Source organism: Lonchura striata, chromosome 3 (assembly GCF_046129695.1).
Source record: "Lonchura striata isolate bLonStr1 chromosome 3, bLonStr1.mat, whole genome shotgun sequence".
Classification (NCBI taxonomy): Eukaryota; Metazoa; Chordata; class Aves; order Passeriformes; family Estrildidae; genus Lonchura; species Lonchura striata.
In genome coordinates, this window is record NC_134605.1 from 9,571,889 (window position 1) to 9,587,115 (window position 15,227).

Genomic DNA, 15,227 nt, shown 5'->3' on the forward strand with positions numbered 1-15,227 from the left:
TGGGGATCTCAAGATGATATCATGGGAGGGATTTTCAAAAATTGTAATACTGTCTGAATTCAAGCAAATTGTTGATGTTCAAATCCTCATATATGTCTGCCCTTACTCAGAGCTTCTAAAACCTCCCACAAAAGGGCTATGCTAGCACAATGTGGTTCTTTGCATTTTTAGATAATAGATAAGTAGATAAGTAAACCTGCCAGAAACATTTTCAGTCAGTGGAGATACTCTCCCAGTCCAGATGTGGTGAACTACCAGGCTGCTACTGAACATCAAATGAAAGTCCACATGCTATCCCTAACAAAGCTATGAACTTTTAAATCCATGCATGTGGAACTATTGCAGCACTGCTAGCTCTCAGTTGGCCACAGATTTATAACTTTTTATTTGTTATCATCACAGAGATGTAAATATGTTAAATTTTGATACAGCAAAATCACCTTGTCCCTTTTGGTACAATTATACTGGAGGAAGAATCATGCAGTCTCCACTGTAAAAATAAAATGTTGAACAAGAATACGTACAATTGGAAACCTTTCAAACATCTCAAGATAATTATTAGACTGATTATTATTAGGTGATTTTGATGCCTTAAGTTTTAGTTTTCATATTCTCCTGATTCACTACTGCATTAGTATATAACACTGAACTTCATATAAAGGGTTAGCAAGTCTTCTTCACAGTCTAGTTAAAAAAACAATCCTTTTCCAGTCTGAGAACCAAGGACACTGTTGCAGCTTTAGGCCCAGAAGTATAAACAGCAAATTTAGGAGAGCAAACTGGGAAGATATGACTTCATAACCTGATGCTGTAATTGGACAATTAAGCCCAAAATGTAAATGGACCAAAATTATAAAAGTGTGAAAACTCCTGACCAGTTGTCCATCTTGGGTCCATCTTCGGTGGAGCCACAGCCGGGTCCTTGCACTGCCCAGGATGTATCCTTTGAAGGCCTTATAATAAATACCTACTTTATTCCTTTAAGTCTGTCTAGCCTCTGCTCCAGATAGCCTCTTTAGGCATCAATTTCATCTCAACACATAGGAGCTGTGAGAAATTAAATAAGCACATTGATAGTACTTATGAGATATTAAATACACCATCACTGTTTTAACATTTCTAGAGTGTGCTGGATGTTAAACAGAAATAAAAACTTCAGAGCAACAGGAGCAAGTATTCTTATATTTTAACAAGAATCATAACTTGTTATTCTAAATGACCATATCTCACCATTTGATGATGCATTTGTATAGAGACATCAAAAGCCTTTCCCAATTCTTGGTGTTCAGAAACAGCTGTGAGATATATCACCATGAACAGAAATGAATGAGAGCTAAATCATGTGTTAATCATTGCCAGAAGTAGGTCAGACATGAGCTCTCTCTCCATGCTAACAGACACAGCTGTCTGTCACGGTCAAACTCCTCAACTGTCATTAGACTGCAAGTGATGAACTAACAAGTTGCAGGAGCTGTGGTACCAGGCAGTAGAAAGTGGTCTCAGAATTCCTGTCTTCTCATGGGCAGCATGAGAAGGAAAAAAACCAGGAAATTCCTCACCACAGAGATCTGGCTTTGAGGCACTGTGCATAGAATATGAACTACTACATTACAGCCTTGCACCAAGCACTCAGTGACCCACACCATTGCCCAGAACAGTCCTTTCTCTTCCATTTTCCAGTTTAAAGCCTGGATAAAGTGTTCCAAATATTTCCAATAAATGTCACTAGCAGGTCTACATGAGCAGGATGGTTTCTATGGTTCTTCCAGTCACTACTCGCTTTGCTCCTTTGCAATGGCTCTCAAATTTCTACTCTCTTTTCCCTTTGAATTACTTTCCTTTTTCTTTTAATATCAGAAACAGGAGCAGCAAACAAGAGGCTATATTCTGAATAAGACACATGAATGTTTGTGAAACTGTAGAAATGTCTATCTCTATAACAGATCCCTGCAAAAAGGTAATGGGCAGAGAGGTGGGCAAGTGTGTATGGATATAAATATATATAAACACATATACATAACACTAAACCAAACTATAACCCTAGCCCTAACTCCCAGTATATTCCAGGTGCTCTCAGCATGCTCATTCCCAAACATCCCAATTGCCCCAGCATGTTTCCAGTTGCCCCCAGCATGATCTCTTCACTCCCAGTATATCCCAGTTGCTTCCAGCACACACCTGCCATTTCCAGTTGCTCCCAGTAGCCCCCAGTATGGTCCCTGTGTTACAAATGAGTGTTTGAGTTAATTTAAACAATCACCAGCGAGGGGATCAGTACAAACCTGATTTAATATTAAGCATGACAGAGTTTGTTAGAAAAGGATCACTTTGATACTTATGAGGTGGTTCAGGCACTCCAAGGGAAAAAAAGGAACAAAGATCAAAACAGTCGATCAAAACAGAAATAAACTGAGAACTCAGTGTGGGTGTGGGTGTGGGTGTGGGGGTGTGGGTTTGTGTTTAGGTGTATGTGACAAAAGGATAGAAGGGGCAAGGACAAAAAGGAATGCAGCCTGAAGGCTTAGTGGCACTCAAAAGTACTTATACTTGATTTGTAACTTAAATTTAAGAGTTTAGCAAAGGAACAACACTTAACAGAATTTAACTTAATTTATAACTTAAATTTACTACTAGTTACTATCTACCTTACTTAGATAACTAAGATACTTGAAAATTAAAAGTAATCATCTGGACTAAGTAGGATTTAGGATTATTCTAAATTTTAGAAAATATAACATACGTTGATATATTCTGAGTGGAATTAAGATATAAATTTAGACTAAAAGTTCCATAATGATTACATTTATGGCCCTGTCAAGGGTTTTTTCAGGAGACTGGGGGAAGTCAGAAATCCCCTTCTATTCAAAATAAATGTCCATGTTTTGTTTAAGAGCCACACAGATCGCTTCAGAATACTCCATTTGCTCTGCTGTCTAGAGCAAAAGATTGATGGCAAACCAATTCTCCTCTCATCTGCAGATGGCAACACTTGGTGGTGTAGGAGATACAGAATCTTAAGAGGGAGAGAAATATTGCAAACACAAATATTTTAAAGATTTGAGCTTTTTACTCCCAATTGATTTTAACTAATTTCCATAGAACATTTTTTTATACTATTGTTAGCATATAGTAGAAGCATCCTATGATGCAGGGGAAATAGATTCAGCGCGAGGATAAAAGCAAAGCTCAAACAAAGAAAGAAAACCATGGGGATGAATGATTCCTAGCAGGTACACAGGAATCTTACCTATCTGACATGGATTTGAAAAATAGGAAAAATGAAGGCAGCAAAGAGAGATTCATGTCAGCAACTGTTTGGTCAGTACCAAAACACAGGTGACTATTAGGCATAAGTGAGAATATTATTGCTGCAAAAACATAAAGTATGAGCAGCCCATTTAATTTTGTTTTTACATGCTATGCCTATTTCCTCCTCTTGCCAGTGATTCACTGGCCCAGATTTTGGTGAAAATACCAATGAGAAAAATCAAGAACATTCCTGCTCAAGCAAGAGAAACTACATTAAGAACACATTCAAAGGAAATTGAGCCCCAGCTTTGCTTATGTATGAGTGAACACAGCTTGATTTCTCTTTCTTTCTTTTTCTTTCTTTCTTTCTTTTTCCTTCTTTCTTCCTTTTTCTTTCTTTTCTTTCTTTCTTTCTTTCTTTTCTTTCTTTCTTTCTTTCTTTCTTTCTTTCTTTCTTTCTTTCTTTCTTTCTTTCTTTCTTTCTTTCTTTCTTTCTTTCTTTCTTTCTTTCTTTCATCTCTCTCTCTTTTCTTACCACCAAGTAGCTCAGACTTTATAAATCTGAAGAAAAGTTAATAAAAGTTGACAGTAGAAAATGATCTGATGGAATCAATTGAAGCATGTGGATGAGGAATCACCACTACACCATGCTACAAACTTCGAATAAGTGAGAAGGTGGCTAAACTTGACCTCACCTTCTTCTCACAATAGTACACAAGATGTATCTCTCTTAAATTTATAAGCACTATTCCTTCATAAAAACTGAGTCATTGTGAGCATGTCCAGACTGCAAATGCTCCTTATTTGTACCACAACATACAGAATGTAAAACATTGGAGTTTTGAGATTGTTTAGTGTCTTCAGCCAAACTTAGCTTTCATAAGACAGCAAAAAATAAATTAAGAGTAAGAAAGAGGGTTCAGTTTGGCATGATTCTGATCTAGTTTGTACATGTTATTAGCTGTTAAGATAATCGAAACTTGCATTTGAGAATGTGACCATGTCACATGTACAATATCACCAGTAAATGGATTTTTTAAATCTAAATGTTATATACATGGAATCTCAACATTTTTCTTGACGTGGCTGAGTGATTTATCTCAACAGATTTCTGCACTTGGGATTTTCTTTACTCAAAGATGCTCAAAGGAAGCAGTTCAATGCAAACTCTCAATATGTCACATTTTGGCAGTGATTGCTTAATGCAGAAGTGCACAAATGAATTGCTCCACTGCATCCTCTGATCATGAATATGAATCGGAGTACTATAAACTGAACTCAATGTACTGATAAGTGACTGCATCTGATTGTGCCAGCAGCCAGATGATTTTCTCATTAATGAGCTGAACTATTAAAAGATGGAAGAATATGAAGCCAAGCCAGCATTGCCTGAGCCTCTTTGCTGACATTTTTCCAGACCTACCAGAAAGCTTTGTCAACCGGTGAAAGAAAATTCATCCCAAAAAATCTTTTCTGAATGAAGGCAAATAAAAGTTTCAAGGCTCAAATTCTGCTTTGGATTACATGGATGTTACTCCCTTGTCATTGCAGTGTTTCTGTTTTAGTATGGGACAATACAGATTTTGATATTAAGGAGTTATGGTCTTCCTTTGCTTCTCAGTCTCTGCTAATCTGTATATAGGAGCCCATGGCTGCCAGGAAAAGACAGAGAACCTCATTTAACTAAGCTGACTTCTAAATTCATTAAACTGAGACACAGATTTATGGAAGGCATGTGGCAAACACATCCTCTGCAATAAAAATAGGCCATTAGAAATATTTTTAATTTGTATATTTTCAGAGTGTTAGTCAATGTCAAGTACTGATGTGTAAAAATCCATTACTGTTTTATTGTTTGCAAGCATCACCATGTTGCTTTGCAGTTTAAATATGGCCCCATCTCAGAAGCACTTGAATACAAGTCCAGAGTGAGGCATGTAGATCTCAGTTGCGAGCCCATAATGTTTCTAGAGCTTTACTCCTATAGGGACATGTGGCTAACTAAAAACTAAAAAATAAAAAAATTTAAAAAAATAAAATAAATAAAAAAAAAAAAAGAAAAGTGAAGAGCACGTCTGCAGACACCACCACTGCTACGGCCAGTCTGCCTCTAGAGGGCATTGCAAGCTAAATGTTTTCCCTGACAAGTGTTGAGAACATCTTGGATCAGCCCAGAAGGCAATTCTTAAATTGCCTAAATTAAAAGATTTTGCTGTGTTTACAACATCAGCAATGCAGCGGACAGAAAAACTATTGGGCAGCAACACTGAAGGATCTTTAATCTGCTGAGCAATAGAAAATAATTTTGGTAAGAATATATGTTACCAGACATTTTCTAATATGAAGAAGCTTTTCTAACAGAAGCTTCTCAGGATGAGACAGGTCGTGAGCCAATTTTTGCACATAGCTGTTCCCTTTTAATGACTTTGCTTTCATCCTTCTATGAGCACGGCCATTCCCACAGGTGGCTGAATCCAAAGATCAGTCACTGGTCATTAGCAAGGAGGTACAAAGAAGCTTTGAATGCTCAGCACCTGGCGTGTAGGCCAGTGCACCTGATACAAACCAAATAATATTATTATTTGACTCTCTCAATATCTATGATCTGTACAAATTGCTCAGATATAAGTGACATCAAAGCATTATGTTTCAGGCTTTTTGTATGCAAGATAAAAATATCTAAGTGACACATCATGAGATGGTAGTGAGCTGGTAGGACAGACTCTTCCTAGTAGGGACTGTTTTCTAAATGTCTTATTAAGCCTCTGCAGACATCCACTAGCAAAAACCCAAAGAGTATTTTTTTTTTCTGTCCTCTGTACAGGTGAACTAAATCAGTTCAAATTACAAAAACTACTTTTCTGCTGCTGAAAAGCAAGGAACATTCTTGCCTTGCTGCATGCTGAAGGCAATACTTTGTCATTGCAGAGAACAGCACTCAGGTCCTTTGCTATAGTTCAGCTATGGATGTTTTACTATTCCCATTTGTTCAACTACAATTAACTGAAATACATTCAATATATTCTTCTTTTTCTGAAAATTGGTATTTGCCTTTTTGCCCTACCATCACAGTGATTCTTTTTGATTTTTAGGTACCACTGTGAGAGTTTTGCTAAATGTCATAGCCAGCTACATTTCTAAGAGGCTACAAGTCTTGCAGACTCTTCAAGGTCCAGGAGTCCCTTACAAATTTTCAGAGTGCTCAGCTCATTTCCCAGTGCCTTATTTCCTGGTGCTATTTTGTGTGTTAAGATTTTGTACAGTGATAATAGATATTAACATCTCTTATAAGATAGAAATGTCTTCTCTGAAGCACATAGCATGCTATAAAACAACAATAATAAGGAAACCCAGAGTATATAAAATGTAAAAAATATAATTGTCAAATATACTTGAAAAAGCAATTTGATAATTGAAACAGAAGGGTAAACCATATCAGGAAGAAAGTTATACAGGAATAAAGTAAAATGACCTACACAATCAGTATTTATACTGACAGTTGGTTACACAATAATAGCATCACAATTCTTCCTGTCTTCTTCATTATATTACTGCAGTGAATAGAAATATTAAAATTTTAGCTTTAACTGGCTTTAGTTAAAACTGTAAGTTTGCCACATGCAAGCATTTTGATTTAAGCAAGACACCAAAAAAAATGATCTCTAGAATAATTATCAAATGGTTTGTGTAAATGTAAGTAAGTGCTAAATGTAATTAATGAGAAATAAAAGGACTCCAGGATTATACTGTGGCTACATAAAATAGTTTGAATGCTATACGCCCATGAATGACATAAATTCTGTTTCAACTTCAGATAAAGAATATTGGATTCCCTGTGAAAAGCAATTTGAAAAAGATGTCCAAATTCCAAACCTCACAGTTAATATGTCAGCTACTCTATTAGCTTTGTGGATGTCTATTTATCTAATAAAATAAACAGACCTGGTTTTGTGTAAGAACATTTCTGGTTATCTGCTTAGAAACAGAAAAGTTTGGGTAGTTTTTTTTTGGCAAGAGGAGGAAAGGTGTGTATGTATCAAACAATTCCCGTTGGAAGTGTTGGGTTTAACCTCCCTCTGTGCTCTGGCCCCCCAGCCATAAGCACTCCCACCCTGCAGTACTGGCTGCAGTAGGCTGTGCTTTGTCCTGGGGGCAGAGATACTGAAAGGAAGAAAGAGAAAGATTAATCTGATAAAGGCACTGCCATTTCTAATCGGACTGATGGGAAACTGTGGTATGAAGTTAAAGAGGCAACACAGGGTGAATTACTGTGATGAACTACCTTAAAGCTGAAGCAATCAAATAGATAGCTCTCACATATAAAAATTACTGTGCCATCTTTATTCATCAACAGTTTTGCACAAGTGTCTCACGTTCAGTCCCTTCCAGGAACAACTAAAGCACTCTGATACATTGGATCAGATTAAATCTTATCTCGAAACTCAGCCACTGGGGTTGCTGCTTCCCACTTCCCCAGACTTAATTTCTCATAACAGCAATAAACTTTTTAAAGTTTGAGAATAACAAACTCCAAAAGGTAAAACCAGTACAGAACAATGCCTGCTCTTGCAACCTGCTGGAATAGAATTGGAAGGGCTTTTACTCTGGTGTGTGGTAGCAGTAAAACTTTTCCACATGGCTTGACAAGTGAAAACTTATGGAAGGGAAATTTGTGGCTCCTAGTTTATAGAATCAGAGAATGGCTGGGGTTGCAAGGGACCTTAAAGGTCTTCCAGATCCAACATCCATGCCATGAGCAGGCATACCTTCCACTAGACCAGGTTCAGAAAGCATTCATACAGACAGACATTTTCTTCACATTTATAGGGGCCATAAGAATCACATTTTAAAAAAAAAACCTAGTACTAAAAAGCTACCACTGAGTAACAGATAAACAATAAATATTTTATTCAAATATAGTAAAATTATATGAAAAGCAAATATAGTATCATAGAAAATTCAGCATAAAATTCCTGTCAAAAACTACTCATATGATTTTAAGAATTAGCTTGTAATTTGATCTTTAGATATGCTGAGGTCTTCCCATGATGCGGAATTCTTTGATCCTTGTGAAGTGGATGGGCTCTGAGGATACTCAACATTTTGCAGAACTGCTTGCTCATGAACAGAGGAAACAAGCATCAGTTTTGTGTCATCAGATGTGTTCTTCTGACCAAGCATCACATGATTTTGTACTCATGGCATATGGAACTAGGAGTAAATGCACAGGTACTGATAAAGCAAACTAAATGGAAATAGAAACACAGACCTAGTAATAAGGCATATATGTTTTCAGAACTTTATTTTTTTTTTTCAAAACTGGAGTTCTTTCACCCACAGAAATGCTAACAGTATTTAAAGTAATATGTTATCTTCCATTAAAAGCATAGCCTGCACTTCTGAAGTCACGGCTCAGTCAAGGATATCTAACACTGAAGATGATGAATAGCAGTGATGAACCAGATAAATTTATAGCTGTGAGGGAAAAAAAAGTGATCTAAATGTTTTCCTTTTTTAGTGTTAACCTCACAAATATGTAATAAATAAATGTGGCTCTGAGTATTTTACTTGATGACTCTGGTTTTGTATCCTAAATAAAATACAGCCATTTCAGAAATAATGTCTCTAATACTCTTTAAAAATATATATATATATATAATTTTTGATAAAGCTTGGAAGCCATATTACCTAAAGTTCAAGAAAATAAATTAAAATTATTTCAGACACAGTATACATAACAAAAAGCATATTTTATGGGACATTCAGTCAACATGCTGCCATGTATTTTCTGCAATACATTTATTGACAACTTTTCATGTGTCTCAAGCTTTTCAGTCTCCAGGACAATTACACTATTTGCCCAGTGCTGGAGTAAGTTTTTCCAAACTTTTCAAAGAGAGCAATTGATGAAAACAATGTTTCAAAGTCCTAAAGAAAAGAGAGAAAAAAAAAATTGTTAGGCTTAAGTGGGTTTGTCTTTTTTTTTTAAGGTATTTTAGAGTTCTAAGTATTGTCTTCTAGTTACATTTCATTACATAGATAGAATGCAAATTATGCAAAATAGTGAATATTTTTTGTAATTATATAAAAATTATAAAATATAATGTAATTTTACATTATATGAATATTACCTTGAAGAGGAGAAAAACAATGGATTTAATTGAAAGCAAATATGTATTTCAAACTCTCAGCAACTAGAAGAACTGCAGAAATTTCCTGCTCTAGAAACTATATTTTGCAAATCATCGTCTACAAAAGTTTATTCTCCTCCCTGGCAACCAGGCAGGTTAAAGAAAGCACAATAGCCTTGCTATATTTAAACTTTTCTACCCTGGTTAGCATTGTAATAGAGGTATTAAAACATCTCTATAAGAAATACTTTTTAAAAATTAATATATGTTAAGTACTAGTGGCAACAAATTGATTAGGAGAAGCAGGGTGATTCCTGAACAAGTTCTTTCCCCAAGTGAATTTCTTGTTTATTACATTCAATTTTTTAAATGCAAATGCTTAAAAATCTAAATTGAATAAGGGAAACACAAGTGAAGCTGTGTCTTAAGAGTACAATGTCAATTCAACCAACAAACAAGAAAGTAAAACAAACTAACATATTTTGATTTGTCCACTAAACTAAAAAATACTTATGGTAAATTATTAGCAAGTCCATGGTATTTAAGATTAAGATTTTAAAGACTTCTTAATAAAATTATTTTCTTTGAACTTGAACTACTGAGGATAATGTAACAATAGAAAATATTTGGTTTGCATTAAAATGGCTTTAACTTTAAGAAAGTAACATGCCACAGATGAACTCTCAGCTTTCTAGGATCTGATGATTCATTTTTAAGTTGTTCTGAATACTTTGTACTGTTTTCTATTGCCAACAAGTAGCTCTGTGAAAGTGGAGGAAATCAAAACATTTTCATGCAATGTCTGAGGCCATGAGTTAATGAAAGTGAAAAGTTTTATCTTTTCAACACATTTCCCAATTTGAAAGGTTTCATTTTCTCTTTAAAAGACAATAAAAAAAGGACATGAAACAGAATTATCATTCCCTGGACAATTTGGATTTAGCTGCTTCACAGACCACAGTTCAGCTGTATCTCTGTCAGCAGAGACCTCTGACTTCTAGTAAGCTTCATGCAAACACTGACTGGGCCCACCTGCCTTTCATCTGCCTTGCACGTTGCCAAACTGAGACCATATCATTTCTTACATCTCATACTTAATTTTTTTACTGTGATTCCTCCAAAATTCTGGTACATAAATCTTAAAATAGCAATGTAGACAGACATTCAAAAATAAATAATCCATGTGTGGTGTGAAAGTGAGTACTATCCCATTTCTAAATGATTCACAAGATTTACTTTTTAATGTTTCTCTATACCTTGTAGTGGCCAATTTCTTATTCAACAGAAAGAGCCTATTTGCATACTTTCATATTAAACTTTTAGAACGGCATAATATTCTAATTCTCAGTGTCTGTTTAGCATCACAAGCACCTTCTTATCATAGGAAAAGTTTTCCATGTAATTATTATAAATACTATAGTATCTCCAACACAACTGCAAATGGTTTCCTTCTAAAGTGAAAGTAGTTATATTTAATTCAGCAAATGAACCAGACAAATTCTGTTCATGGGAATGGAAAAATCAACAAACCAGCTCTAGTTGCTGAGAAAGCAAGCAGATAATCCAGCAATAATTTAGGATTAAGCAGTAATTCAGAGCAGAACATGGTATCCATTATTTTTAAAACAGAAAGTATCTCATTAATTAACATGCAGGACAGTTACATACAGCTCAACAAATCGTGAATAGTTTAACAAGTGGTGAACTTTGGATGAGAAAGGGAAACCAGTGAAACCTGTGCACCCCCCATGTCAGGATAAAATCAGGAATGGGAAGGCTGAGCATTGCAGAGATCTTCATTTGCTGGAGCAGACGGCTTTTGCTATTAGGATTCCTGGCCAAACAAAAACAATTGGCTGCCAAAATTAGCTCCTTGGGACGATTTAGGAGCATTTGAAGTGAACAGTGTTTTTGAGCTGGAACTAAGCCCAGGTCCAGCTTCAAACTCAAATCGAAATGACAAAGAGGAAATTTTTTGTGCCACACGCCCCCTCAGTGTAAGATTACTTTGGTTTGGCAGCTGTACTGTTTATCTTGTTATTTAAAACTATTCCACTAGATACTCACAACTGAGCATTTAAACAACTGGCTCTGATTATGACGACAGCAATTATGTTTGACCATATTCAGGAAACATTACAGGGTCTGATGGATAAATAAAAAAACTGCTGGCTTTAGAGTTACATTAATTAAAGAAGTTTAGGATGTATATTAGGTTAAAATTGCATAGTATGCATTTAAAATATAAATATCTTTTTGGGAAAGAGATCTTGTTTCTATTTTTTTTCTGCATTTGAAGATAAAGATTTTAATCAGATTTCAACAGAGGCATAAAGTAAGGCCTGAAAACAACACCTTGCCAAGACCTGCCTCACAGCACAAAGGGAAAGGAATTGAAAGCCAGATTCTCACATCCATCTAATTAAATGGTGAAATGACTACTCCAAACTTGCATGGAAGTACAGTGATGAACTGCTCATTGATTCTGATAGCAATCATCATGAATTTAGGCTCTTTGCTTCATAGCATAGAAGTTATGAAGTTATGTAAATAATCCTTTTCAAGAACACAGGTTGTGACTGGAGGAAAAACAGGCTTCTTCAAAATTGTTTTCACCATCAGTTCCTTTCTGTCGGTAGCTGGAATGAACAGACTTACAAATATGAATTCACATATATTGGTGAGCTTGGTCTATAGATTTGCAGTCTTGGGATCACAGGAGCATGGAGCTGAACTTTATGGAATTTTTCCACAATGAATTCTTAAGTTATGCCATATAATTCTCAGCATGAGACCTGTAATTCTCAGCACAGGGAATTACTTTGAAATTCACAAAAAAAAAGTTGATATAACACTTCCTTTTTGTCCAGCTTTGACTCCTTTCACTCTAGTAAATTGTAGGTGACTCAAGTTCAACTGGCAGATCTTCACAAGACCTATGGACCCTTTCAATATATTATATATTTGAGCTTGTGAGCTCATCAGTTCAAAACAATGGAGTCAGAAAAGGTGGCATAAAGCCACCAAAGATTTGACTCAATCAGCACTCTGATGTCATAGATTAGACTTGCCAAATGGTTACATAGTCTATATTTGGAATGTTATTAAAGCAAATTCCAAAGACATTTTTCATCTGACTACGCAGACTTACATAAATACAGATCACGTACAAACGCTGGCAAATGAACAAGACCTTGTAGACCTTCAGATTGGTTGGGAGGCCCTTGAAAATGACTTCTGTGATATTCTAGAAACAAATTTGTACTAACAGTGTTTCTTTTCAAGCAATTTTGAGAGTACTGCACAATATCCCATAATATAAAAATGCAGTTAAAAATGAGATAGGAATTACCACTGAGTATCTTCTTGGAAATTTAATGAAGTAGAAAGCTGCCTCAGACCAAAGCAAGAACAGACAAACAGCAGTAGCATATTGACTCAGATTCTAAGGCCAGGGAGCACTATTATTACCATTTATTCTCAGCTCCTGCATACACACTTCAGGGTAATTTCATATATCAAATCTCTCAAGTCCATAATAATTATGAAAATGTTAAGCATGTGATAAACTTGGAACAATAAGCATAAAATAAACTCACATTATCTGATTTACAGGATAATTTCTCTGTAATGATAAAACTTGTGTTTGCTGAATAAGAAGAGATTTGGTAGCATGAATTGAGACTAAATTTGTGTTAGGCTGTACAAATATAGATTTCCTTCATGGGTTAGTAGAAGCAACTTGTGCAGAAGTTTCAAATATAAATTGTATAATGAAAAGCATTCTCTGAAATGTAAAGCATTCCATCAATAGCAGATATTCAGAGCAGTGATTCCTCTTCTGAGTCAATCAAACAATACTAAAAACAGTGTATAAATGCATTATGTCAACCATGGCACCGTGTACTGTATAAAAGGTAAACCAACCCATGAAAAGTTTTGCATCTGAGAAAAACTCTTTTGTAGTGCTGGAATTGTATCTGTTGCTCCTATAGGGACATTAGGCCTCTTCTGTTCTTCTCTTTATAGAATACCTATTCTGAATGTAAATTCTGTTAGGAACTAATGGCAGATGGAATAACTGAAAGGCAAGGACAGCTGCTGGAATCATAATTCTATCTTCATGCTACTGAGTAGTAAAACCAGGAAACAATAATTTGAAACCACAGGTACACACCAAGATCTTAGAGGAGGCAGTGGAAAATTCTGCACAAATGGCCCTGCAGCAGATATGTTCTTAGTTTAGGGTAACCCACTGACAATCTTTCTTTACCACAAAGTCAGGAGACATCCCATGAGCACAGCAGCACTGCCAAGTGTCACTGCACAGCTCTCATCCACAACCCCACCTATTTAACACTAAGTGGTCATATTTAAGAGTTGCCTATGGTCCTAATTCTTGCAATAGTAAAATTAAAGTTTTAATTTGAGCTGTCATAGTAAGCCTAATGATCTGTTAGTAGCCACAGAGGTCTCTAACAAGGAAGCAAACCAGAAACAAGCTGTTAGACAAGTAAAATGTTGATCCAGCTAACTTTAATTTTCAGCAAATTTATCAATACTGGTTAACAATACTTCCAACTAGTACAGGGCCTTCTAACATGACAAAATGAGTGTAACAACCCATTCTGTCAATACAACACAAATGTCATTTCAAGTGCTCAAAACCCACTAAGCTACCCTAAAAAAGATTGATTTATCTGCTCCAATGTTTCTTTGGGGCAAACTTTTCTCACAACTGAAACCAATTAGTGGGCCTGGCACTTGTAGTGCAAAATGTAGGTCAGCATCAAGTAATAAAAAAGTATTGACTTTTCTCTGTCTGTAAGCAGCATGAAAGGGGTGCCATGGCCTTGTCGTATATGAAAAGAGCTCCATTAATTTCACTTATTTCAACCAGGGCTGTCAAATACTAATGCTTCTATTGCACTTTTCACACAAAGTACATTGACACCAATCCTGGCCCCAGTGTAACAAGTTTACAATATTTCAGTCAGTGAAAGGGGTACTATAATTTTTAATTCCCTGCTGTACATTTAGTCTCTTTAAGCAGCACTGCTCATAAGACTTACTTAGAGATATGAGCTGGGACATTAATAACAGCTTCACACTTCTTCCCATGGGCAACAGAACCTATTTCTTGGGCACAGCTTCAACAGCTAATTAGCCATAAAGTTCAGGACACAGTTGTTTGGCATAACTGTTTCTATGGCTGGTGGGCACAGACTGCCAATTTTACTTTCTGCCATGGAGGAAAAAAAACCCCAAAAGCGAGGAAGAGGTTTTCCATTACTTAAGGCTATAAAATTGAAAAGCTAATGTGTTAACCAATTGGGTCAACCAGCCCCTTCATAGAAGAGATAATAACAAAAGCCTGGGTCATGCCTTAGGGACTGGATCTCATTGTGTCAGCACAGAGGTATCGACTCCCAGGGAAAAGCGCGCCTCATCAGAGCTCCCTGCTGTGAGGAAGGGAGTAGAATTGCACCTTTCCTTATTCAGCTTACCAACACAGTGCAGAGGAGGAGAAGGAGGAACTAATATCTGCTTCCTCCTTCAGCTCTCTACTACTGATACCAGTATGAAAATCTCTGCATTTTGTTGTTTTTGGTAGGAACAATGACGTCTTCATGGAAGCATACATGAGTTTCTCCACATTGTGGATAGACACAGTAGAGGTCAAACTGACTCAAAATGCTATGATCCTGTTTCCCTCTATTCTCTGCAATTTGCCTTCTAAACTGACTTTTTTTTCAAGTGAAGTTTTATGGTTCTTGTTGAGAAGCTTGAGGGCTCTGACTGTGATGTCTAGCTCATTCCCTAATTACCTCCTGCAAATGCAAACAT

The 15,227-nt window shown here is 36.1% G+C and overlaps 1 protein-coding gene and 1 long non-coding RNA gene across 3 annotated transcripts in view; one reads left to right on the forward strand and one right to left on the reverse strand.

Annotated features, from left to right (window-relative positions):
* LOC116183362 (uncharacterized) overlaps positions 1-15,227 on the forward strand; it is a 106,920-nt gene that overhangs the window by 53,788 nt on the left and 37,905 nt on the right. The gene's annotated exons all lie outside the window — the stretch shown is intronic.
* SPATA17 (spermatogenesis associated 17) overlaps positions 8,986-15,227 on the reverse strand; it is an 83,538-nt gene continuing 77,296 nt past the window's right edge. Inside the window, exon 10 of the mRNA XM_031504245.2 lies at positions 8,986-9,177. Within this exon, the coding sequence (XP_031360105.2) occupies positions 9,097-9,177 (81 nt within the window). The 3' untranslated portion in view covers positions 8,986-9,096. The remainder of the gene's footprint in view (positions 9,178-15,227) is intronic.